Source organism: Balearica regulorum, chromosome 2 (assembly GCF_011004875.1).
Source record: "Balearica regulorum gibbericeps isolate bBalReg1 chromosome 2, bBalReg1.pri, whole genome shotgun sequence".
Classification (NCBI taxonomy): domain Eukaryota; kingdom Metazoa; phylum Chordata; class Aves; order Gruiformes; family Gruidae; genus Balearica; species Balearica regulorum.
In genome coordinates, this window is record NC_046185.1 from 162,116,679 (window position 1) to 162,144,295 (window position 27,617).

Here is a 27,617-nt window from a genome sequence, read left to right on the forward strand (position 1 = left end):
TCCCGAGGGAAAACACAGCCCTCGGGACACTGCAAGGAGGGGTGAAGACAACCCGTGAAGAGCAACATAGGCAAGGAAACAGGCCCAAACGTTTCCGAGGAAGTACTGTAAAGAAGCCGCTGTGAGGAGAACATGGCGGGGCCGGGGGCAGGGCGGGAACACGTACCTCGCCCCGCCCCTCCTTCGCCCCGCCCCTCCAGCGGTTGCCCTAGCAACGCCTCGGGCGGTGACCGCCCCCGTCCCACCTCGCTACGCGAGTTGGGAAAGGAAGGGGGGCGGAACTTCCGGTCCGACTCGCTCTCCTCGGAAATGACATAGGAGTGTCAACATGCAAGATGGCGGCGCATCATCGGCAGAACACGGCGGGGCGGCGGAAAGTGCAGGTGAGGGCGAGGCAGCGCCCGGCGGGGGCTGCGGGGGGGCCCGGCGCGGCGGGGCTCTGCCAAGGCCTGGCCCGGCAGGAGGAAAAGGACGGCTTGTGGCGGCGAGGCGGAGCGCGGCCCGGGAGAGGGGCGGGGTCAGCGGGCGGGGGCGGCGGGCAGGTGGCGGGGAGCGGCGGCAGGGCGCTGGGCCGGAGAGGGCGCCGGGTCATGGAGGGCTCCCCTCGGGGACGGCTCCCCTTCGGGACGCTGCCGCTTGGTCCTGAGGGGCTGTGGCAGCGACTGCCCTCAGCTGGGGAGGGGCAAGGATTGGGGGTTTCTATGGCAACGCAGTCGCCTCCTTCCCTTTCCCAACAACACTGAGGGGAAGGGGAGACACCCCCCAACCCCAGTGGCGCTCCCACACCCCCACTAACGTCCGTGGAGGGGGCGAGTGGCTCCCTCGGCACCGCGGCCTGGCTGGCCCAGGGGGACGAGGTGCTGCTCGCTGCCGAACGGGGTGGGGTTCCCCGGCCCGGAGCCACCCGGGTCTGCCCTTCCCAGCTCCCGTCAGCGTTTCTTAAAGGAAGACCGTGGCCTAGGCAGTCTGGTGGGTGTAAACCTTCTCAACTCACCTCAGAGAGGATCTAACCCTGTGGTGTGGGCTATGAGCACATTGTTGTAGCCTTGGTGGAGACTGGAGTTACTGAAATGTGGTGAAAGTTAAGACTCTTTAACAGTAAAAGTCACAAAAATGGTTTCAGTATGGTCTTCAACCTTTTTGGTTTTGTTTGTGATACTGCCAGTACTGTAAACATTTTTATAGCTTTCACTATGGAAAAGATTTAATGCTTTGTCAGTGTGTAAATCTGCCTACCCCTAGTGGCAAGTGTAACTTTCAGCTGTATCTGTCCACTGTCATCAAAAGAAATGATCAGGGCCTGTGGAGACAGGCTGGGAGAGTTGGGCTTGTTCAGCCTGAAGAAGAGAAGGCTCCGGGGAGACCTTATAGCACCTGCCAGGACTTAAAGAAGGCTTATAAGAAAGATGGAGACAAACATTTTAGCAGGGCCTGTTGTGATAGGAGAAGGGGTGGTGATTTTAAACTCAAAGAGGGGAGATTTAGACTAGATATAAGGAAGAAATTTTTTACGAAAAAATTGAAATTCAGTGGTGAAACAATGCAGCAGGTTGTCCAGGGAGGTGGTAGATGCCCATCCCTGGGAACATTCAGGGTCAGGTTGGAAGGAGCTCTGAGCAACCTGATCTAGTTGGAGATGTCCCTGCTTATTGCAGGGGAGTTGGACTAGATGACCTTTAAAGGTCTCTTCCAACCCAAACAATTCTGTGTGTCTATGAAATATTAATTAAGCCTGAAATAGCACTAGGATCCTTCCAAACAGAGATGGGTTCAGTTTTTGAACATTTCTTTTGCATTTCATCACACAGAGGAAATCTGCAGTGCCCTTTATAGCCTTTAGTGTTTTTGATGGTTCAGGTAAGCGCTCGATCAATACTGTATAAAGAATTCCCTTGCCCTTTCAACCCCCTCCCCCCTTTGACATGCTTTAAAATACAAAGAATCCAAAATATAATATCCCTTTATTGATGTTGTTGCCTGTGCCATAAACAAGTTTTTGCAGGTTGCTCTCCTAAGGAGGGGGATTTTATGATAACTAGATATTTCTTTGATGTAGTCCTAGTTTTTCATGAAGTATTATTTCCCTGACAGCTACATGTATCAAAGGGTACAGTGTTTCCTTTTTTACTACTACATTCCTTTTCCAAACATTACTTAGCTCAAAAGTTTGTTTTTACAGGTGGTTTTTTGCTGGTTTATGATGTTGTCTTTTCCGCTTTCATTGATCACATGATTTTTTTAGTTCATATACTGCTGCACTGATCTGCGTCTCAGCCAGTATATTGTAAGTCTAGATCTGCAGAGAATAACTTTGGTTATATTATAAGCATATATAAAACCTTAAGTAGAAGCTAGGTGTTTTCTTGTGTTCTTATTATTTCACCTACTTGGTTTGAGACAGGATTTTGTTCATGTAATGGAATACTAAGTGGCTGTTGTATCCATCAGCCACTGAGCATTTAGGGTGCTGCTACATCAAGCTTTTGAGAGAAGAGGAGAAATTTTTCCCAAACCTCTGAGGCTAGGGGAAGAAGCTTTTTTAAAAAACTACCTCTTGGGCGTGGAGGAACTTGATTCTTTACATGGCAGGAGAGCTGGCTGAAGGTTATGGAAATCAGAACTGTTAATATCTTGGATGCACCTGTTTTACTGGTAAGCAGAACCATCCACAATAGTCAGTTTAGGGTGCTTCTGCATATAATTTTATAAGAGTTAAATGAGAATAGATGTTTTAGCCCTCAAAATAAATTCCACGCATAAAAAAAGGTAAGAAGTTTAATGATTTAAATCTCAGGTGTTTGAAATGTCCAGCGGCAGGCTATTGGTGTGTCTTAAGCTTAGCTATGCACATCTGAAGGTGCATGGCACATCTGAAGGAGCACGGTTGTCTGATTTGGGAAGGGAATGAGGGTGCAGAGGTGTGTCAGACACGGCTGTGATCAGAGCCAGTTGGCCATATGCCGTAGCTTTCAGATATGTGACTGTGAATTAAGTCAAGATGAAGCCAATTTTCAGCAGGTGGCTTAAAGTAGCTGCCCATGAGGGACGGCATTGTAACTGCTCTCCCAAACTGGCTGCCTGGCCAGAATAAATTCACCCCCACACTCAAAACCTATTGACAGAATGTGGGAATTTTGCCATAAGTGATCTGGATCAGCATTTTTATAATAAACTTGTTGAATGAACTTTAATTCTTTTTTGTCTTTAAGTCGTGTACAGAATAAAAATATCTTTTTGCACTGACTTTGTCATATTTATGCACTAATACTGCATTATGACAGCAAGTAGAAAGTAGTGAAACAAAAAACCTTTACATTTAGAAAATGTTTCAGCTACTGATTTTGTTAATAGTACCATTTATTAAAAGCACACTAGATTTTGTGTACTGTAACTTATTAGATTTAATATCTATATTATGTATTTCATATATGATAAATATATAAATTATATTTATAAGTTATATTTATTTTATCTGTGATACTTAAGCAAATGACTAGCCAGTAAGTTGATTCCATTGTAAAAAGATAAAATGAACTTCTTAATACCTTCCATTATGTTTATTTTGGAGCACCTGATAAAAATTCACATATCACTATGTTCTTAATTTTAAAACTATTTTAAGGGATATATCTGCCCTACTAAGACACTAAGGCAATAATTTATTTTTTCTTGGTGGTTGACTGCTGCTTCTCTCATTTTTTGATGCAATTTCTGTCAGATCTCATGGAATCCTTCCACTGATTTTGAGAAATATCAGGGTTTTAATTGCTCTACAATATCATTTGTCTTTGAAAATTTTCTCTGCTTACAAACAAGGAATGAGTGCCGTCAGAGCTGGCTTTTCACAGTTTCCTGCACCATGATGGGGTGGTGGTATTTTTAAAAGCAGGTTCTACTCATTTATGCAGACAAAAAATGTTATAAGACATGTAATGTAACAAGGGTAACAAGATTTCAGATGAACTGATAGGCTCATCCATGAAGGAGAGACATTGTAGATCCTGTAAGAAATTCACTTGTGTTTGTGCGGTGAAACATATCTGTTGACAGTAGCTTTATCTCTGGAGCTTTTAGATAGTCATTAGAATGATTAGTCCTGATCCATTTAGGATACTGAATCCCATAAATTCTTTATAATGAGGGTCCATCACCTTGTAATGTTTGTGCACTGCTGTAGTGAAAGATTCTTATTCGTTATGGGAGTTTATAAAAGCTGCAGCAGTATAAATGGAAAAAGCCTTGGCCATTATTAAAATATTTCATATCCCACAAATCTTGCCCCTCCCAGACCATCATGGCAACAAAACAACTATGATCTGTATCATAGTCATTATTATCTTTCTGGTTTGCAACTGACTTTGTGAATCAACGCAGTGAACAAAATAGGAATGTGCTCTCGGTCTGCTCTCTTTGAAGTGAATGCCGGTTGGTGCTCAGAGTCATAACTTCCTGGTGACCTTCACAGTCCTCTCCAGACAGAATACAGTACCTTATCTGGAGCGATAAAAATGTCTATGCTGTGGGTCAGAGTTGAATTTTATCACAGCAATTTCTTCTCAGCCAAAAACCTGTTGTTTTTACGTTGTTTAGATTTGTTTGTGTACACACATGCTTGAAAACATACTTTATATTTTTGTATTTACCTGGAGTACTGCATACCCAGTACAAGAAGGACATAGAGCTGTTGGAGTGAGTCTCAGAGGAGGCCACAAAGATGATCAGAGGGCTGGAGCTCCTCTCCTGTGAAGACAGGCTGAGAGAGTTGGGGTTGTTCAGCCTGGAGAAGAGAAGGTTCCAGGGAGACCTTATAGCACCTTCCAGTACCTAAAGGGGCCTACAGGAAAGATGGTGAGGGACTGTTTATCAGGGAGTATAGTGACAGGACAAGGGGGAATGGGTTTAAGCTGAAGGAGGGTCGATTCAGATTAGATGTTAGAAAGAATTTCTTTACTGTTAGAGTGGTGAGGCACTGGAACAGGTTGCCCAGAGAAGCTGTGGATGCCCCATCCCTGGAAGTGTTCAAGGCCAGGTTGGATGGGGCTTTGGGCAACCTGGGCTAGTGGAGGGTGTCCCTGCCCATGGCAGGGGGTTGGAGCTAGATGGTCTTTGAGGTCCCTTCCAACCCAAACCATTCTGTGATTGTATGATTTGTTTGTATAGTTACTATATTTAGAAATAGTTCTTATATTTCTATACTCAGTGACAGTGAAATGTAAACAAACAAAAACCACTTTCTGACCTTATCTTTTTAATTTCCCAAAAATAAGAATAGAAGGGAGAACCACACGTGGATTTTCAGCAGTCTTCCTCGGTTCATCTTAGTGAACTTTTGGGTTTAGTGAATTTACCTGTTGTCCACCATTCTTACACAAGTGTCAGGTCTTTTAAATCAAGTTGCTGTTGCTTTTATTGATCCATTTTAAGTTCCCTGTGTGAAAAGTGGCATTTCAAAACCCTTTCGACAGACTTTGTGGAACCCTTGTCGCTCTGTGTTAATAAAAATTAATGTATTAGAATACAAGCCTGGATGCTTCTGGTGTTATACCTCTCTTTCTAAAAGGTTCCGTGTGGTATACAGCTAATGTCTTGAGGTTATTTTTAGATCAGACACATATTCTGTATATCTTGCTGGTTTTTGGTTTTGTTTTTTAATATATAAAATGTTTATTTCTGTCTCAATGACTGGTTTGCAGGAGTGGACCATTTAATGTTTTTTGGTTTGGATGAGAAAATAAATTTATTAAGTATTTCCAATGTAAGCAAGTTAGCAGGACGTCGTCAGGCCTCCAATGAGAGTTGGAGAGTCCATTTTTGTTCCATAGTCGTCATATTCCATTCATATTCTGTTCATGAAAAGTGGTTTGTCTTGTCCTTTCCTAACTGCTCAAATAGCACTATTCATTTGAAATTTTGGTGTGGTATGCAATAAACTTGCTGATCACAAAATCATTTTCTTTCATCTTAATTTTCTCCCCTTACGCTTTCAGTATTGGAAATAAAAAGAATTTTAAGGAGCACATGCTTGATTTGGATTAGAATCATCTTTATCATTGAAAAATTGTTGTCACAGTTTCTTCCAGTGACATGCAGAAAATTATCATTACCTATTCTTTATACAGCAGGGATTTTTTTCTTTCTTACTCTTTTATCTTAATTTTTTAAGACAGTTTATCAGGCAAGGTATATTATTCCTTCTGTGGATGGAAAATAAAACTTTGTAAAATTGTAAGTCTGAGGAGAGACAGTAGTAACTGGTTGAATTCTATGGACAATAGCAGTCACTGCTGGGTAGTTTTATAAGTGTCAAGCTTTTTTTGTTGTTTTGCCATCTTTTTTTCCATCAGAGCTGTCATGTATTAAAAAAAAAACAACAAAAAAAAGAAACAGTAACAAATAAGATTTTAATCTTTTTTAATTTAGTTGTTGCAGCAGAGTTCCTTTGTCAAGTTTCTCACAGAAAGAAAGAAGGATGATGTTGTATTTAATGCTGAACTGGGACTGAGATCTAGCATGCACTCTTCGATCTACCACAGACTCATTAACCCTGAAACAATACAATTCCTCTCTTTGTCTCAGTTCCCTTAAAATATAAACAATACTCGGCAAGAGATATTTGACTAAATTCGTGTGTGGAAGTTATTAAAAGGAATAAAGGACGGTTGTCAGTCTTCCCCCAGTCATGTCTTTGAACGATGGAAAAACAGCACCCAGTTGAGCCGACAGCCGACAGTTTTCGGGGTCTTCTAGATGGAAATTTAGTAGTTCTGCAAATTCCATTATAGAAAGAAGTGAAAATTATTTTAATGCATCTAATCTCCATGAGCTTTTTTTACTGCTAGTTTCTGTGTTAAGAACAATATTTAGTTCTTTATTTTAGCAAGAAAATATTTTATCCATTGCGTTTTAAGAAATTGTGAAGCGACTTTAATTCTGTCAAGATTAACATAGAAATAATGACTCTTAATTTCCACAGTCCTGTGAAAGTATCAATTACATATGAAAAGTAACTTATTTACTCAAGTAAGCCACCATTTACTTTTTTTATTTTTAAAATAGTTATTTATGGCTGTTCTTTGCTTGAACTCCTGTAAATTAAAAAAGTAACATTATGATGAGCTCCTTAAAATGCTTGGGTGACTAACATAGTTTGACAGTCTTATTTGAGTGAAATAAAGAGATAACTCTTTTATACCTGAAAATATAACAAATATGGGGGGTGACTAAGAGAAGAGGAACAAATCCAAAAATTGGGGATTTGTCAAAAAATATTCTGCTTGCAGTTTAGAGAAGCAACAGCTGAAGGGCCCCCGCTGATCTTGAGTCTGACGCTGTATTTCAGGAGGAGATTGTTCTCCCTGGTAACTAACATCAAATTTGAGCCACTGACCTTTAGGTTTTGAATTAATTTAATTTGTGTCTTATCTGCTCACGCTTTGTATCTTTAACTGAATATTTTCATTGGATTTATTCAGAGTTTGAAAGCAGTGTGAATTTGGCCATGTGTTTTGTATCATGTTAGACCTTGTCTTTGTAACATTCTTTTATTCAAGTAGTTGTGCGGGTCTACTAAACAGTGTAGACATGATATGGTCAAGCCCAGGTGAGGAGTTGCACGTACATCTTTGCTCTCTGCGTCACAAAAAAAAATATAAAAATACTTCAAGTATTTGAAGTGGTTTAACATAACACTATTATGTGTGGTTGATGGTGTCTTCTCTCAAGCACGTCTCTGAAGCTGTGTGTAGGTGGAGACTTGAGCATGGATAGAAACAATATTATGGATGAGTCTGGGATGGGTGAGAGAAGCCGAGAGTGTTGGAAATTAGGACACAATCTGAAATTGGGTGGAAGAGCTGTGACTCTACAAGGACTGAATGGCTAACAAAAACTGTAAGCAAGAAGAGCTTTAAGAGCACTGGGACATAACATAATAAATGTAGTAAATGGACTCGTGGAGTGGTAATGGAGAGTATCAAGGCAGAAGGATTCAGAGGCTTTTAATTTTGATCCTCCATTGTTGGTCTATAGAGCTGTTGCTGCTGTTTCTAAAACAGAGAATAGGGCTGGATGCGTGTTTTCTAGAAGCATCAGTTCTCTTACTGTGCTGCACTGGGATGGGATAATTCAGTTGAGGTGTTGCCCACGTTTCACCAAATGGATCTGTCAGTTCTTGTGGTATAGAAACTGAGACGCTGTAAAATGTTTCTTCAATGAGAAGGACCACTGAACATTTTGTTTAATTTGTTGGTTTTATTTCATGTAACTGAGGTCTGATCTGGAAAACATTTTCTTTATACTGCTATAATGCAGTTATTGGAGTGAAAAATTATTTTCAGATCTCCAGCCCAAGACTACTACTTGAAAGCATTTTCAAAGCAGTGGTACTTAGGTATCCAAATTATTCTTGCTCTGGGCAGATTGGATTATACCAAGCCTGAAATTTTACCTTGTTGTTCTGATTATATTTTATGGAATCTGGGAAGGAGCATAGCTGTCAGCTTTCCCACCTGTACGTGTGAGGGCTTTCCTCATAGCAATGCATAAACCCTGTGAGCAGGAGCGATGCAGCACGATGTGAATGGGGTAGCTCTGAAGAAACTGCAGTGACTTATAATCATGTTTACTGAACAGTAATAATGGAGGGTCCTGTAGCTTTTGCAGTATGTCTCCTTAAATGTCCTTTTAGTGCTTCTGAACAAAACAATGAAATAACCTATACACACAGTACTGTCAAATACAGAAGGAAAGAAAGTAAAGGAAGAATTTATCTGAAAGAGCAGTAAACATTTATACTAAATATATTATAAAGTAGGTAGTATTTAAAAAATTGGTTTCAAAATAATAGTGACACCTGAAATAAATAGCTAGAATTTGTATCTGTAGTCTTTCAATGCTTTGTAATCCTTAGTGACCATATCCTCTGCCTCATGAGTCTGGGAAATGCTGTCATCCCAGCTATAGAAACTGTGAAACCTACTTAAAAAGTGAAACACAAACTCAGCGTGTTGTCTAAGGTCACCCAGAATATCTGTGCAGAGCAGGGAATTAAACTAAGGATTCTCTGGGTCTAAGCTTGAGTCGTAATGATTAAATAATCCTTTGGGTTCCAGTTCTAGCTCTGCTGACAGCTTCTTTTCTATGATTCTTCCCCATTTTGGGGAGGGGTGAGGGGCATGGAATTACTGAGGTGGTGTTGGTAACTCTCAAACTGACAGACTTACTTAATGCTTGTGAAGCTCTCAGTATTTTCTACCCAACAACCTCACAAAGATGAAATTAGATGCTAGCATTTTATGGCCAAGGCAGTATCTTAATACCATAATTGGATTTGTGTAAATGTATTTCAGGTCTCCTATGTGATTAGAGATGAAGTGGAGAAGTATAACCGAAATGGGGTAAATGCACTTCAGCTGGATCCAGCATTAAATAGACTCTTCACTGCAGGCCGAGACTCTATTATAAGGATATGGAGTGTCAATCAGCACAAGGTAAGTCAAGAGAGGATTCCTACATCTAAACATTTTAATGGATTGTTAACTTTGGTCAATGAGCATTTTGTATATTCTGATATTTTGGAAGAATCTTCAGTCATCTTCTCCCCTTTATTGTTATCCTTACTTTCAAGGAAAAAAGGAAACAGCGATCAGACTCTGTTGGTCCGCTTATTTTCACCTTTGTGTTTAATAACTAAAGAAAGTTTATTAAAAGACTGTGTTGTGTTGAGAAGAGAGAGCTAAGTTAGCAGTCACAGAATCACAGAATGGTTGAGGTTGGCTGGGACCTCTGGAGCTCTTCTGGTCCAGCCCCCCTGCTCAAGCAGGGACACCTAGAGCCAGTTACCCAGGACTGTGTCCAGACAGCTTTTGAATATCTCCAAGGATGGAGACTCCACAACCTCCCTGGGCAACCTGTGCCAGTGCTCAGTCACTCTCACAGTAGAAGAGTGTTTCCAGATGTTCAGAGGGAACCTCCTGTGACTGAGTTTGTGCCCATGGCCTCTGGTCCTGCCACTGGCCACCTCTGAAAAGAGCCTGGCTCTGCCTTTTTCACACCCTCCCTTCAGGTGTTTACACACATTGATGAGATCCCTCCAAGCCTTCTCTTCTCCAACAATCCCAGCCCTCTCAGCCTTTCCTTATAGGAGAAATGCTCCGGTCCCTTCAGCATTAGGAACTTGAGCAGATTAGTGGAAACCAGGGCTTCCATATGAAGGGTGCAGAATCATTAAGTTCATGACTTGGAGAGATCCTGAGAGAACCTTGTGTTGTGTTTTGATTGTTCTGTTCCTCTTCACAGCAGAGCAAGTTCAATCCCATAAATGCAGTAATAACATTAGCTTGGCAAACCATCTTGTTTTGGTTATAAGTTTTTGTACCATGGAAAACCACTTTAATGTGAATTTTTATATGAAATGAAACTGTGAGTTTAAAATGTATAGGAATTCCACTGAAAACTAATTTGTGGTATCTTACATAGCATAAAAAAAATCTGGAATAATGACTTCAACTCTACATTAAGCAACTTTTAATCTGTTTGAAGGTTGAAGAAAATGTCAGAACAGGATCTGATAGTCACAGTCTTTTCCATTTGTGAAGAGATCTTATATTTTTCTTTTCTTAATTTGCAGCAAGACCCTTACATAGCATCTATGGAACATCACACGGATTGGGTAAATGATATTGTGCTCTGCTGCAATGGTAAAACATGTAAGTACGTAAATGTTTGAAAACTACAATGTTCAGAAATTGTGTATATTATCTACTGCTTTAATTATTTTCCATCTTTTAGCAGCACGGAAAATGAATTTCTGTGATTGTATTGTAAATTTGGTAAATAATGTAAGATCTTTTACTGAAAATTTAAATGTGTTTAGATACTATTCTTTTAATCTTTTTAAAAAGAAAATTAGAGTAGTATGAATATGCTTTATAGTAATATATAAGTCATTAAAGTTTGCTCTTTATTCTTTCCAATTTAGTGATATCTGCTTCTTCAGATACTACTGTTAAAGTGTGGAATGCACATAAGGGATTTTGCATGTCAACACTAAGGACACATAAGGTGAAAAACATTATCTATAAATGCTGTATGTTGTCACTGACAACCTTTTAAATATTAAGATGTAGACTTCAAATGGATAATGTTGTTGATTCATGTTGTTATATTTATTGTAGGATTATGTGAAAGCCTTAGCATATGCAAAAGATAAAGAACTGGTAGCATCTGCTGGGCTGGACAGACAGATATTCCTCTGGGATGTAAATACTCTAACAGCACTGACTGCCTCAAATAACACCGTAACAAGTAGGTACCTAGGGAGGGGAGGCAAATGCAATGCATTTTATTGAGTAGCATCATCTATGAGATCAATATAAGACTGTAGGTGCCAGTTTCTGTGTGTATGTAAAAAGTGTGCAAGAAATGTTAAGGTGGTTTTAGTATGTACTCAGTCCGTTTGTTGCGTTATGTAATAGCTAAAAATGTAGAGCAGCCAACAGTCATGGCATTTAGAGTAGAGAACAGGTCTCTGAACATTTTCTCTTGAAATGTAATGTGCTGGTAGTCTCTGAGACTTGATAGAGCTTTAGCTTGAGAAGCTTTTTGGTCTTCAGCTAACCTATTATAGAAATCTTCCCTTGGTTATTGGTATGTTTTCTGTGTATTATAATTTGGTTGGTTTTTGAGGGGTTTGTTGTTGTTTATATAGATGCTGCAAAAAGTGCAGCATAGCTCCTAAAGCAGAGCTTGATAAATTTATCAAATTTGCCAGAAGAATAAAGTTACTAGATAAATTTAGATTTAAAAAGCGTGAAGTAATACTAAGCACTGATTACATGTAAGGATAGCACACTAGTGAGATTTAACGCACTAGTTAGATATTAGAACGCAAGGGGAAACTGTTCTAGATTCTGCTATCAGGGTTAATTCCTAATGTCATCATCATCAAGTGGTCTGTCCTGCTTCTCTATTCCAATAAAGACTTTACAATAAGTTATGAGATCTTTCCCCATTGAGCAATTCCAGCACCCCTTTCTTAGAATAGTCAAGATAGAGCTGGATGTTTCTCTTCTGGCAAGTATGACACCAGTCTTCAGGTTCAGATAGATTTAATTGCTTGAGTGAATAACATAAATTTGGGTCATCAGCATCCTGGTTTGTATTGGCTATTTTGCAATATATTTTTTCAGAAAGAGGTCTAGTTTGACCACAGTGTGTTTTGCTGCTTGTATGTAGGTTGGAAAAATAGTGTTCAAAGTGACTGATCTCTTTCTTTTTATACTTGTTGTTTGATACCTGTTTAAACAAACAGCAGCAGAGTCTCAGATGTATGCACTGGGAAAGAACGTACCGTCTTGCTACACTGCCACTCTTGAATTTTCTAAATAAGACTGCTTGCTTCCTCATTCATAGATTAGGAATGACTCAAGAAAGATCTGCAAAACTAAAATTTGGAATTGGCACAGCAGACTTTTAAGAAATTCCAGGAATATGTGATTCTGTAAATAAGAGACAGGCATATAGTTGTTCTGGTGTCTTTTTTTGAATTAATTCTGAAAGGTGTGTTAATTCTATGGATTTGGTAGCTACAGAAACCAAGGATGCATCTGGTAGGCAGAACTGTCAGTTTTGTGTTTGTCTACAGGACTTTTTAATTCAAGTATAGCCTCATGCTGGCATGTCTGTGTAGCCTTCAGAAGAGAGATGGCTTCTAGTGAGCTGTGTTGGACTGCCAGAATAGTATTGGGATGGCACATGATGGCACATAACTAAGTAGATTTCCCTTATATTTCCCAGAAGTTTTCTTTCACTGAAAGTAGAGTTATTTTATCACCAAACTTTGCTGATAACTGTAAGTTATGCTATCTTCTGGTTGAACAGGGAGTTTTTGAAGGAAGAATGTATTTGCTGGCTCACAGGAAAATTCTGGTTTGGGGGAAGAAGAAAAAAGGATCGCAACAGTGATGCAGATCCAAAATGATTCCAGTGAATCATAATTGGAAGACAGGGAGTACTGAGGAGCTGACGCTTGTTTTGAGCCCAAGATCAAACAGCATTGGAGGCATTACCTCTAAGATGACAGAAATAAATCTGCATTTCTAGAGTTAAAACAGTAATGCTTCATAAGGGGGAGGAAGGGGAAGCAGAGGAGTTGATTTTTTTGCTTTCTAGTGCTCCCAACTAATGTGTTTCTATTGGGAAGAACATGGTATATGTCCTTAAGCTGGTTTTCCTCTGTGCTTTCAAACAATATTGATTTTTTTCAGAGTGCAAATGGAGATTGTTCTTGTGCATTAATTTTCTGTCTGATTACAGGGAACCAATGTACACAAGCCAGCATTAAAAGGAAGCCTGTTTTTAAAGAGTCTCTCAGTCAGCATAGCCATAAATTAAGTGGAGAGATTTTGCTTTTAAGAGGTAGACCCTTCCAGAAGAAGGTGGAGTCGAGCTTTGCTCTTGTTAATGGTGTAAATTTTGCTTCTGTACACTTAAGATTCTGTCTTCCATTCCTGATGTCCACCCTGTGATAACTCTGTGCATTATCCTTTCATAAATTATTATGGTTGTTGAACAGTGTGCTAACCTTCAAGAGTTTTCAGTTCTGCTTTTTGCCTTCAATTCTTCTCTGGGGACAGTGGAAGACTATTGCTTTATTTTGCCTACAAATAATAGATTTCATTTGAAAGTTTACATTTGGATAGCCATAGCTAGTGGTTATGAGGACCCTGAAGTAAAGCTCCATAATTGTGATAAAATGTTTATGATATTGGGTCAGAAATTGTGTGTTAGCAACTTATTTCCATAATATACCTAAATCATGATGACAAGTTTTTGCTGGCAATACAGTTCGTTGCTGTTCTCAGCCTTTTTTGGCATAGTGATCGTATGGTTTTGAGGCTTGATGAAATCCCTAATGGTGCTCTTTGAATAGATGATTTTCACTTGCTGTGTCTGTGCTTTTCCTGATTGAGGGATTGGTACTTTAATCTGTCCAGAACTAGATTAGGCTAGAAGGTACAGGATTCCTGGACTCTGTTGGTAGTTGTGATGCTAAGGAATTGACATATGGTTTTCACAAACACAGAGGTAGCATCTGTCCTCAAGTAACACATTTCAGCACCGCAGTGTAACTTCAGTAATGCACCTCTGCTGAACTAATGCAAGAACCTTTCATATATAATGAAATGAAAGGTTCATTATATATGAACCTTTCATATATAATGAAATATATAATTTCATATGTAATTTTACTGCTACTTGACTTGGGGAAAAAAAAAAAATCCAAATGCTATGTATTATAAGATCACATAGAAGTATCATTCTCTACCAAAGTAGTTGAGAAGAGCAATAGTACCTTGATGATCCTAGCACTGAATTGTGGTATGAAGACGACACCGGGATGGTAATGACCATAAGTCTGTGGGATTACTTTGTTTTTATGCCATAGTAGAGTAAGAATAGGGATGGGGTTTTCCTAGCCGTATGCTGTCTATAGTCTGTTTGTTTTTTTTTTAAAGCAACTCTATATACAGGGTAGAGTGGCACTATTTTCATGGATCAAAGGGTATTTAAAATACCCTGAAATACTGGCTTTGAGTGAATAGGTATGTTTTTTTCAAATGAAAGCATTAAAATTGAAAATGTAAATTTTATTTTGAAATAGCTTCTTCCCTGAGTGGGAACAAAGATTCTATCTACAGCCTTGCAATGAATCAAATGGGAACAGTTATTGTATCAGGGTCCACTGAAAAGGTAAGCAAAAATCTGGTAAGGCTTATTCCACTTCAGTTCAAAGTTTAGTATAGAGAGACAATTTTATTAATTTTCAGTGTCGTGTCTGTAGCAGCTTTTGTGTTTTTAATAGTGAGGGTAGACACTTTTTTTTTAAATTGGGAGTGTAAGCATAGGATACAAATACCTGCCTCAATCTGAAGATGTGTATATATCCGTATGGCTGTAATACACAGAAGAGATGATCAGATCATCTTGTGTAACCCTGTCTCTATTAGAGGTCATTAGATTTCACCACAAGAGCTCTGATTCTGGAGACGTATTACTCAGATGATTATAAAAACCGAAGCGTGTGCCACAGGTAAGAAAAGTGGTGCCAGCAATTTAAGGCCCCTGCAGGGCTGGTAAACGAAGTGAGCTAATGAAGTTCACATGTTCCCAAGAGGTAGCCCGTGTTCTTTGTTGTAAAGGAAGGTGAAGCACCCTAAAGTACCCTGCAAGTTTTTGGTTTTTTGTTTGGTTTTTTTTCCTAATCTAACCTCAAAAGAATTTTATATCCAGGTCATTATGAAAATAGGATACACCAGTCAATCATCTGAGAGCATTCTCAGAATTTTTTTTTTCCCTTTCCACTTTGCTGTTTACTGTCACTTCCATTCTTTAATTTCTTAAGACAATAGAAAAAAGCCTTAACAAATGAAATTACAATCAAGGGAAGAAAATCCACTTGATTATGAGATGTATAAGATCTAGTAATGTCTATCTTGTTCTAATGAAGTATGTTTTTGGTGATGGACGTCTGTGTGTTGGGAATAAGGGTCAGTTTATTCAGAAAGGTTTACTTTTCTGTAAAGGAAATATATTAGCGGGAAGAACGATATTAATGCCAGTTCTCCAATGTCTTTTTATGTAGGTTCTCAGGGTGTGGGATCCGAGAACTTGTGCAAAACTAATGAAACTCAAAGGGCACACGGACAATGTAAAAGCTTTGTTGTTGAACAGAGATGGCACTCAGGTATGTGCTTTAACTTGAGACAGAGGCATTCTACAGACTGCTGAAATGTCATTAGTCTTTTTCAATATGATAACTATTTTATGTCATAGATTACAGAAGGTAGCTTAACAGGTATTTTACAGATATTTAGTGATTAAGGGAGGGAGGCTGGTGGGTGAAAGCTCTGTTTTATTACAGGTCTGTCTAGGTGTGGAGGGAGTGGTTTATATAAAATATCTGGAAATTGTGACTAGAGTTGTTAACTGCCAGTCTTCGCTTAGCACCATCTTAACAGAAAAATATAATCATAAGAATTATGAAAGCTCTTTATGGAAAATAATGATTTTAAGACTTAAATACTTGCTTGATTTAAGTATGATGGTTGTTGTTTAGTGTCTTTCAGGCAGCTCTGATGGGACTATCCGCCTGTGGTCTCTTGGGCAGCAGAGATGTATAGCCACATATCGAGTTCACGATGAAGGTGTTTGGGCTCTGCAGGTCAATGAAGCCTTCACTCATGTTTATTCAGGAGGAAGAGATAGGAAGATATATTGTACAGATTTACGAAATCCTGATATCCGTGTGCTTATCTGTGAAGAAAAGGCACCAGTTCTTAAGGTAATTGATTTTAATTCAGAGAATCACGGAATGGTTGAGGTTGGAAGTGACCTGTGGAGCTCATCTGGTCCAATACCCCTGCTCAAATGGTTGCCCGGGACTGTGTCCAGACAGCTTCTGAATAAAGATGAAGACTCCACAACCTCTCTGGGCAACCTGTGCCAGTGCTCAGTCACCCTCAGAGTATAAAAGTGTAATTGTATTGCATGTCATTTGATGAAATAGCAGCTTGAGGTATCAGTTGATTAAAAGAATGTGTTTTGGGTAACACGTATTTACTACACTACACCTTCAGTATATTGGCTTTGTCTCCTAAATTACTTCTGAAACTTAATTGTCTGAAGAATATAAATGCTACCTAAAATATGCAAATTGAAATACTACTGAAATTGAATATGCTTCAAACATGAAAAATTTGTTTTTACCGGGTGAGTACAGTTTTAAGACACTGAGCTGGCATTGCTGAGGCTTTAGACAAAAATGGATGTTTCTTAGCAGCGATGTGTATGCAGAGGACTGTGTTAGAATACGTTGCATACTTAGAGGAACCAGGAGTAAAATGTATTGTGGGTTTTTGGAACACCTAAACACGATGTTTTCATAACTGGAGAAAACTGCATGCACAAGTCTGAGTCTTCTGAAGAGACTGCTTTTTGGAGTTTTTTTGCTCTCTGTAACTCTAGATAACATAACCTTGGAACACGTAGGTGTATAAGGAGTGTATGACTGAAACAAATACCAGTATATAAGCAGTCTGTCTTTCCTTGTGAGTGAACACTGTAGGCTTGGTATGTTCAGATAAAATCCTGGATATGTTAATGTAGTTTTGAAAAACTCAGAATATGGGAAATTTCAGCTCAAAAAGGAAAATGAAAGTTGTGGTCAGCTGTACAAAGATCAGCAGAGGTCTCTAATGTTGTAGCTACAGTGATTTGTTGTTGTTCAAGAAATGTAACAGCAGTCCAAATGTATAAAGTTCTGCTTTTTAATTAGTACAGAACTTCTTACATTCTCTTTTTAACCATATGAAGTATTTGAATGCAAAGTAATTTGGAAAATACTGTATTTACCAAACTGTCCATTAGACAAGATTGTGTCATGCTAGAAGCAGCTTTAAATACTGGCTGTTTAGACACATCGCACTTAACTGTGGTCCATGTCCAGAATTTGTTTGTTGAATGTTTGAAACAATTTCTCTGGAGTTTCAAAAATTGCAGTTTAGTTATTTTTCATTTAAACTTTGTATTTCTTTAGTAAACTGAAAGTAGTGCTGTTTCTGAGATACATCCAAGTATGGGAGCGGGTCTACACAGAGCGAATATTGATTTAACAAAGGAAAATTGAGTTAAGCATGCCTGACAGTATCTGTGGTTTCATTATTTAGATGGAACTTGATAGATCAGCTGATCCTCCTCCAGCACTTTGGGTCGCAACAACTAAATCCTCTGTGAATAAATGGGTAAGAGATATATCTTACGCTCTGTGAATTCAATTAAGTAGTCATGGGATTTGCAGTCTTGCTTTGGGAACTGTTGGACTGTTACTTGGGATTTTACTGTGACTTGCTATGATCTGTAAGCTTTCTTTAGAAAAAAACATAAAATGCTCATATTGAAATTGATCAAAAGACATTAAGCTTTGAATTACTTCCTTTGCTATCTATTTATGCTGCTTTTATAGGTAAGTTATCTTTGCACTGAACGGTTAGCATCTAAATAGCAGCATGAACTGGCAGTTGTTACTCACAGATGAAAGCAAATTTTATAGATTATTATGAATGTGTCATTATTTTGTTTCTTTCTTTAGACTTTGAAGGGAATTCATAATTTTAGAGCATCTGGAGACTATGATAATGATTGTACCAATCCTATACCACCTCTATGTACACAGCCTGACCAAGTTATAAAAGGTAAGCAGCTGTTTTTCAGAGTACCTTATAAAATCTGTTATCATTAGCAGAAATGGTAGATCTTTAAGACTGGCTCAGGTTTTTAGGTACTTGATACTATGATTTCAGCCGAAAGAAAGACAAAGTGGTTATCATCTATCTAGTGTTAGTTACAGTTAAAACAGTGTTTAAACCATGGTGATATCAAAGTCTTGCATAAAACAGTGAAACCAAAGAACAATCACACTTGTCGTGTTACGCGGTTTAATTTAATGTAATATTAGAAAAAAAAAATCACTGTTGTGACCTTAATTCCTGTTTGTTTGCTAGGCGGTGCTAGTATTATTCAGTGCCACATTCTTAACGACAAGAGACACATATTAACCAAAGACACAAATAATAATGTGGCATACTGGGATGTCTTGAAGGTAAGTATATAATTTCAGGTTAAACATCTACTGTTGGATGATTAATTACTTTGTACTTCTTAATATATATTATTTTTAATGCATGAGATTCCTATGGCAGAAAGTAAGGCATCCTTTGTCCCAAGACATAACGCAAAAATTGCTTTTTGAAAGGGGAGGGGCCATTTCTGAGCTTTTCTGCATCTGCCTGACGTGAGGCTGGGTATTGACATCTTCATTCACCTGAATTTCAGACCCTAGAAGTCTCTGCTAAAAATAGTGATGTTTGTTTTGATTGGGTTTTGTTTTGAAGGTGGCTTTTAGAGGCCCAAGGCATGTCTGGCCAATGCGGAGTGGAATAGCATACGAAAGCTTAGACTGCAAAAGAGAAACCTGTGCTTCACGTCCTGCTACAAACCCACAGATCCCAAGCGAGTGTGCTGACTAGCAGTCGGTGGATTTTTCTGGGAGTGCGAACTCACCGCTTCCCTTGTTGGCAAGATAGCAGGCAGGACTGGAAGGAAAGTTAGCAGGAGGAGGCATGGCTCCCGCCTAGCGTTACTTGCTCCCGTGAGAAGAGGGAGACTTGGCGTGGCATTTCTTTATCTTGCTTTACCCAATGATTGCTCAGAGGAGAGGGAAAAGAGTACAAAGAGAAAGATCAGTGAGATGGTCAGCAATTCCTTCTCTTGCAAAATCCTGTTTGAAATTCTAAATCAATTTTTTTTCATCTTGAGCTATGCAGTGCTCCAGCCAAGATTCAGTAATGGAGTAAAGCACTCTCAGTGAACTTACTGAGGTGCTGACTGAAGTGAGAAAGAAGGGAATTAAGTTGGAGAATGTGGATTTGTACTAGAAATGATCTAGATTACTTTTGTGGAAAAGTGATAGCTTTTCTTTCTTTCAGTTTACAGTTGATAGACAATTAATTACAGTGTTAGATCTCAGGACCAAAGTCAAATGCTAATGTGTAATTCATACTTTTATTCAATTATCTTTTTCTTTTGTTACTAAGAATTTCAGAAGCATCTCTTAGATGTGTTTAAATACATATTCACTTTAGAGATGGGGTTACTCCCCAGGTCAAAGTGTCATGTGTAGGATCACTGAACTCTAAAGCTAAGACTATTTATTGAGGATGCTGGAAGAGGGAGGGTTTTTTACCTGTAGGTACACCCTGCAATCTTTGCTTCCTGTAACTTTTCCTGGATTTTGAGGAAAGAAGTCTTGCAAGGTTACAATCATTAGAGTTTGCTTAAAGCGTGTGTTTCAGGATGACTCTGCAAGTGGATTACAAGAATTTGGGTGTTAACAGACCTACCTGAGGAACTTTAAAAATAATAGTGTAAACTAAAACAGGAAAAAAGAATCTGCATACAGATTCACTCACTGCTGTTCCCATTGCACTAGTTGAGCTGAATTTGTTGCTAGATTTGCAACAAATACTGGTATTTGATGGAGAGAAGAATGACAGGATGCTAGAAGACAGCTATCAGTGATAGGAAAATGTTTTTTTATTAATGTGAAGTAATACTTCCATACATCTCCATTGTCTTGATGCCACTACCTCAGAAATAAATAATAAGTAAAAAAATAAAAATTACTTACCACATAAACTATTGTTCAATTTTTTTGAGAAAAATGTGGACCTTTAATGTACATGTTTCTGGACTACAGTACTCACGGAGAAATCATAGGTCATAATCATTCCAAATGTATATGAAAGTCAAGTAAAAGATTTGAGGTGTTGATATGACACAATACTCAGAATTTAAAAACTTGTGTATTTCTTTTGGTGTACAGGCATGTAAGGTTGAAGACCTTGGGAAAGTAGATTTTGAAGAAGAAATTAAGAAGAGATTTAAAATGGTGTATGTGCCAAACTGGTTCTCAGTAGACTTGAAAACCGGGGTGAGATACAACTCCTGAATCTGTTGTTCTAATGTCAGATTTCATATATTTTCATATACTGTTTGTTCACAAAGGTTTTAGTGTGTTGTAAATTTTGAAGAATGATCATAATTTATCTGATAGATTAGGTTTATTTTGAAGCAAACCAGCAATTTTTACCTCAGTTCTTAATTTGAATAACGGATTTTTTTATATTTTTTTTTCTCATCGCATGGTCAGTTTAAATCCACCAATACTAATTATGAACTAATACAGTTTGGTAAACAAAGTGTGCTATCATGCATTTAGAAATTCTTTGTTTTGTATTCCTAGCTAAGTATGAACAAAATTATAAATTTATAGGCTTCATTCCTCTTTCTGGTGGTCTTTATCCAACAGATGTTGACAATTACTTTGGATGAAAGTGACTGCTTTGCAGCCTGGGTTTCAGCAAAAGATGCTGGATTTAGCAGTCCAGATGGTTCTGATCCAAAATGTAAGTTTTAACTAATATTAGTGTTTTATTGAGACAAAAAAAAGCAGAATGAATTCCTGTATTTATGTTTGAAAGTATTCCAGTGCCACATATGTCAGTAGCTGGTTGAATTTTAGGGCTTATTTTCTTGAGACTAAATTCTGCAGAGAATTCTCCAATGAGGATGTTTGCTTTTTTTTCCTGAAACATTTCAGTCATGTTCATGTTTTCTATTTAACTTGGTTTTGAATCTTCAAGCAGCAAAAGGGAAAAAGTAATATTCCTAAACTTGGAAGTATTACCTAATCTACAGAATGTTATAGCATGCGAGTGAACCAGCACTCACATAGTTTAGTGAGTTTAGCAATTCTAAAATCAGCTTTTTTTGAGAGATTGTAACATATAGCTCTGAGACTGGGATAAGCAGATTTCTGTGCCCATAAATAGTTTGTTTGGGGACCAGAACTACACAAACTTTCAGGAAAACTTTCAGCTGTGGATCAAATGTTAGAATATCATGATGCTGGTGGTTTTTGTGTAGCTGAAGTTCTACCTCACTATGTCTTCACAGTAAACCTTGGAGGGCTTCTGCTACAAGCACTTCTGGAGTATTGGCCTAGAACACATATCAATCCAATGGATGAAGAAGAAAATGAAATAAATCACGGTTAATTTTTTAATATTTTCCTTTTTTTAGGATTTGTTCATACATTCTCTTGGTTTATATTTCTGTTTCTTTAACAGATACAACTTGACTTGCTGTGTTATAACTGTCTCTGTATGCATTATAGAGTAATGTTTTTTTAATGCTTTTAAATTTGCTTTACACCAAAATTTGCAGAGTAGCTTTCTTCTGAAAGTGTCAGCGAAAGTCTTAAGAACTCTAGTCCGTAAAAAAGTAGGTGAATAGATGATTCTGAAGTTACAGAAACATGACGCCTCAATGAAAAACAATTACTGGCAGAAATAAGGCTTGACTTGGAAAAGAAACAGCCTAGATAATGACAGCAAAGAGCAATAGTTCAGTTATTCAACATTGGCCAGTATTTTCTTGACATAATTCCAGTTTGCTTTTAGGTATTACGAACAATACAAAATTAAAAGAAAGATTTACTGAAAAAAAAATATTTTCAATGGATATTAGAATAATACATGGGGTAGGTCTGTCCAAAACAACCTTAAAGAGTGGTGTTTTAAGGTAGTAATGTAAAGTCTAATCAGGCATGAGATAAAAAGCACAGGTATGTAAAATGTGAGATGCTGGCTGAATTTGGCAGAATAAGAGAGATTGTATAACTCCTAAGTTTGTAGATTATTTTGAAATGAATTCAACCTAGATCAGAGTTGACTGAAAAGTCTTGTCTTTGGTGATTAAGAAATTACTTTCTACAGATAATGCAATTAAGAAAACTGTACGTTCAGCAATATCTTGCCATTTTGTGACAGAGATTGTGCCAAGAATTAGCTACTTTGTTCTTTCAAACATGACCCCCGTGGAGGGTTACAGCACTTGGCAGGCTTTTCTGGATAAAGTTGCTGATTCTCATACTTTTGTGTATTGGCAAGCTACAGCTTGAGAGCCAGACAATATATGAGAAATATAACTCAGGCTTTTGTGTTGTTGGAACACTGATGCTGCACCACTTAACTTCTGGGAATAGCTGTGGATGAATGGAATAATGATTAGGATATTCACTACAGAATCAGTCTTCATTTTCCCTTTCAAAAGTAACAAGAAACTGACCCTGAACAGTGACTTAAGAAGAAAAAATGTACCTGTTGGACAGTAAAATTTGTGTAAAGAGACAAGAACTTAAATATACATACATATATATATGTATATATGTGTAGTATTGTTCGTCTCAATTGTTAACAAAACTGTTATAAAGAAATCTTTCAAATTGTGGGATTTTTCACTTGCTCTAACTTCAGTATCGTATTCATCCCCTCTAACAGAGAATAGATTTTCTGTTTTGATTTCTTTGCTTGATACGATTTTTGACCTTTCTTTCACTACATGTACTGCTAGTCAGAAAGCTAAGGAATTACTCATCTCATGAGTAATTTCAATTTCTTACGTTGCTTGAATTCAACATCATGTTCAAATACAGTAATTAGATGCTGCAGTGTAATCAAGATGATCGTTCTCAAGTGAAAGGAAGGCATCTAAATGCTCCTATATAGTGTTCCAAGATATCTGAATGATGACTAGAAGTTGTGCTCTTTGAGGTGCATAAATAGTGCTGATTTTTCTTTAATCATATCCTAAGCATCTGATGCAGAATCAGGTTCTTCAGTGTTTGAAGACCATACTACTATAACTAGCTAAAAATAAATTGAATTCAGAATGCAGTAACTTCAAGGAAATGTAGGTCTGAGCTTTACTAGTAAACTGTTTTGACATCTGGCAAATCCAGGTAGAAGAGCAAAGCTAATACCCTTCAGAGTTCTGTACTGTCAATGTAGGGGGGGGAAATAGTCTCGTCTCAGCGGAATCTCTTGAGTTGGTTTCTAATATTAATATTGTGCAGTTTGACAAATCCTCAGAATTCTGTTAATGAACTAGAGAAAACTAGTGATCAGGTTTTGGCTCATGAGCTCTATTGCCCTTTTCTTAAAGGCTTTTTAAATAGGCCTTCCACAAAATTGCATTGATCTCATTACTCTCTAGTGTTCCTTTTAATATACTTGCTCTGTGTTGGAAATGGGGATTTTCTTGTTTTATATGAAGCTTATGATTTTGTTAATTTATGAAATACATTAGCTGTAGGTGGAAAAGATGCTTTTTAGTCTATGTATACCAGATTTTAAGGCCTAGCGCAGTCTTACTGTTGCGTATGTTTTTTTTTCCAACAGTGAATGGTGAGCAGGAGAACAGAGTCCAGAAAGGAAATGGGTACTTTCAAGTGCCACCACATACACCAGTTATTTTTGGTGAGGCTGGAGGACGCACTTTGTTCAGGTATAAAAACCTCAAGAGTGTAAATTCAGTGGCTTAACAATCATTTCCTTTATGAAAGGAAAAAATGTTATCAAAATGCAATACTTGAATATACAGTACAAAAGGGATGCAAGACACACGCTTGACAGGTAAAATAAGCAGCTGTTAGTGCTAATTTTGCATTGTCCAACTGAACATGCGAGTTTGAACATCATCAAGGCGTGGAGTTTTGTGATGGCAAGAGTTTTACATTGTTCTTAGTTGTGTGTCGTAGCTTTGAGATCTCTTTGGGTGTCCTCTTCCTGCAAACCGATTAACTGAACTTAGTTTTAGAATGAAATTGTGTTACTTCAGATTCTTGTAGAACTTCTCTTATGGGTATGTTATGCTGGTCTTTAAGCATTAATGACTCAGGAGACCCTACTCACTAGAGAGCTGGTTTCTGCTCCCAGAATTAGAGTTGATGACCCAGTAGAACGCGCTCAGCTCTGGCAGGTAGGAACACAGGTTCTGTATTGTAATGTGTATATACTGATTACCCTTCTATTTCTTTTCATTCTGCGTTGAAAAGCCTGTGATATAGGAGACGTCAGAGACCGTTTAATAGTGCTGCAAAACAAATGCCTAACTTTAAAATACCCTGAAGCATTTAATACTTACTGACATAGTGGATTTTAAATTTGAGGGGTGAGGGATGTTCGATTTGTTGGTTTTGTTTCCCAGGCTGAATAGGCCCAAAAACTGTAACTTTTGGTCCATGAATTGGTCAGTAAAACAGGGTAACCTTTTTCAGCTTTGAAAACTGATGTTTTTTTCTGCAGTGTCAATGTATTTACATTGTAGCTGGAGCTTAATATTTGCATCCAATCTGTACTGGTGGAAACATAGGCTTGTTCTCGAGCCTATGCTGAAAAGACACCATTGGAGGGCATAAGCCATACTTACTGGACCTAAAAGGTGGTTTGCAGGAATCTCTGACAAAATACTTGATTGGAATTTATAAAATTATGTCTGACTTTGTTTCACCATTGTGTGTGCACATTTCTTAAAATTGGTTTTCTTCTTTCCATTTGGTGAGAGCTTAGCAGATGCTTTACATGCAAAGCTCATTTTTTCCAAGCAGAAAAGAATTGCTTGCTTTTTTTTTTTTTATTGCCTTTCCCCTTCTTACGACAGTTTTGTACCTCAACACACAATATATGCAATCCATGAGCAAAGTATGTTGTAGGGTGAACAGAATTTCTCTGTACCGTAGCCTAGGGTCTGCTGAGACACCTCCCTGTTTGTGCTTTAGGGATCTGTCTTCCTGCAACTACTTTTTCTGGACTTCATAGAAAATATGTGATCACTTCCCCAATAAGTGTGATGACGTAAAGGGCCAGCTAAACAGGTTCAAGCTCCCTGCCCATTAAAAGGGCAGGTCTTCTCCTGAAAGCTTTTTAACATGCATTAACAATAATTGTTTTCATTCACAAAGTTTATTTCTCTGTGTCTTAGGTTATTATGTCGGGATTCAGGTGGTGAAACTGAATCTATGCTTCTTAATGAAACTGTGCCACAATGGGTAATTGACATCACTGTGGATGTAAGTATCACCTGTATAGAGTTTGCCTTTTTGTTGGTTTCTTAAGGTGAACTACAATATTTTTTAACTGTACAGAATCTGAAATGACACTTTAAATTCTTACTCTGTTGGTATTTAAAATAAGTGATGTCAAGGTCTGTATTCAAGACCCTTTGAGATTCATTATTCTTTGATGTATCCAGTAAAGGTATTTTTCCTCACTTTCTTTTGCCAGAAAGTCTTAGAAAAATAATTCAAAACACTGCATAATTGGTATCCTTAACAAATGTGGAGCTCAGGAACAGAGAATGCTCTTCATACTGCTGCAGTCTTTTGATACTATCTAATTTCCTTTGAAATAAATGATAATTTATATTCAAAAGCTAGATATAATATGTGCATCGTCTAAATTGAAGCATCTCAGGAGTATGAGTAATTTGGAAGTTGGCTGGGGTGGTTATGTTGATTAAGGATCTCTCTTGGTTTTTGATAATTAGGAGCTGAATATACTTCACATAACAGCTGGTGGAAATAGGAGCTGATAACAGTTCATCTTTAATTAACACTTTTCAAATCTGTTTCCTTCTAGAAAAATATGCCCAAATTCAATAAGATTCCCTTCTACCTCCAACCTCATTCATCATCAGGGGCAAAAACTTTAAAAAAGTAAGTAATGCATATTTGCATTTTTATTTGTTATTATTATCATTACTAAAATATACGAACTATATATATTTATATTATGTTTCCTATTTCTAACCGTGAGGAATAATAGGTTTTTAAAAGGAAAAGGTACAAAACCTGACAGTAGGGAATGCAAGACAGTCTGCCTGTCGCATTAGCTGTAACTGGGAGCTATATAGATTAGAAATCAATGCAGGTTCTCAGATAGGAAGTCAGTGTCATAGACAATGTGCTTACCTTTTACATGCAACATTTTGGGGTATCCTCCACAAATGGCTATTTCCTCTTTAGGTCTTGTTGAATTCTTTACAATTTGTGAAAGAGGAGCTTCATAGACTTTTTGTGTACTTTATGGAAAAACTGCTGCTGCTTATTACTTCAGAATGCCCTTCTGTTAATGTCGTAGGGTGAACAGCACCTTCTGGCTTACCGCTTTTATTATTCCATCTCCTCTGTCCTTCTTTTACTAATCCCCTTTCTAGTGAAAGAATGAGAGTTGTGTACAATACTCTTCATCTAAGGTTTGATTTTTAATTTGGTCTTTTGAATATTTTACTGCTTTTCTGTGTCCCTTCTGCTGTGTAAATTTTTGGATAAATACCTGTTGTGATCATGGTATTCTGGATGATCTCAATTATTTACTATTAAACTTATTATATAAAGAGCTTATCTGGGTAGTTGCATAGTTTGCTACGTATTAAGGTATTGTGAAGATAAGAAATATAGTTTGTCACGTTTTTTCCTGCCACACTTTGCTTACCTTTGTATAGAGACCGACTGTCAGCAAGTGATATGCTTCAAGTGAGGAAAGTGATGGAACACGTCTATGAGAAAATCATAAACTTGGATAATGAATCGCAGACAACTAGCTCTTCCAATAATGAAAAAGCAGGAGAACAAGAAAAAGAGGAGGACATTGCTGTGCTAGCAGAGGAGAAGATTGAACTGCTGTGCCAGGACCAGGTAAGTCAGTCGGGCTTTTTAGCCTGTAGACAAAAGCTTGACAAATGCTATAGATGATCTATTACCTTTTAAACTACGTACATGTTTTGATGTCATGTTAACTAACTGCTGACGCAAGTTCAGACGGTTGCAGATAGCTGGATCAAAGAATTTTGTATAGTGTGCCTGTTTAATTTGGTCTAACTAATAGCCTTTATGGGATTGCTTGCTCATACTCAACAAATTGATTTAATACCATTCCAGAGTTCCATTTCTAGCATTTTTGGAATGTTTTTAATTCTACATTTCTAGCAGAATTTAAAATTTGTCCAAAATCCTGAATGGTCTAGTAAGTGTAATAAGTACATGAAGATCAAATATTGAGGAGGTGGTTGTAATACGAAGTTATGTGATACGTAGTAATAATAGAATCATGTAGCTTGGAAAAGACCTTTAAGATTGAGTCCAACCGTTAACCCAGCAC

At 37.9% G+C, this 27,617-nt stretch overlaps 1 protein-coding gene across 1 annotated transcript in view; it reads left to right on the forward strand.

Annotated features, from left to right (window-relative positions):
- The first annotated feature begins 205 nt into the window (after window positions 1-205).
- The window catches only part of WDR48 (WD repeat domain 48), a 29,824-nt gene continuing 2,412 nt past the window's right edge, over window positions 206-27,617 (forward strand). The window contains exons 1-18 of the mRNA XM_075746741.1: window positions 206-383; window positions 9,348-9,488; window positions 10,628-10,706; window positions 10,979-11,061; window positions 11,175-11,304; window positions 14,663-14,751; window positions 15,644-15,745; window positions 16,118-16,342; window positions 17,727-17,801; window positions 18,149-18,251; window positions 18,561-18,658; window positions 20,441-20,548; window positions 20,927-21,023; window positions 21,574-21,669; window positions 23,859-23,964; window positions 25,441-25,528; window positions 26,097-26,173; window positions 26,962-27,154. Of these exons, the coding sequence (XP_075602856.1) occupies window positions 336-383; window positions 9,348-9,488; window positions 10,628-10,706; window positions 10,979-11,061; window positions 11,175-11,304; window positions 14,663-14,751; window positions 15,644-15,745; window positions 16,118-16,342; window positions 17,727-17,801; window positions 18,149-18,251; window positions 18,561-18,658; window positions 20,441-20,548; window positions 20,927-21,023; window positions 21,574-21,669; window positions 23,859-23,964; window positions 25,441-25,528; window positions 26,097-26,173; window positions 26,962-27,154 (1,938 nt within the window). The 5' untranslated portion in view covers window positions 206-335. The remainder of the gene's footprint in view (window positions 384-9,347; window positions 9,489-10,627; window positions 10,707-10,978; window positions 11,062-11,174; window positions 11,305-14,662; window positions 14,752-15,643; window positions 15,746-16,117; window positions 16,343-17,726; window positions 17,802-18,148; window positions 18,252-18,560; window positions 18,659-20,440; window positions 20,549-20,926; window positions 21,024-21,573; window positions 21,670-23,858; window positions 23,965-25,440; window positions 25,529-26,096; window positions 26,174-26,961; window positions 27,155-27,617) is intronic.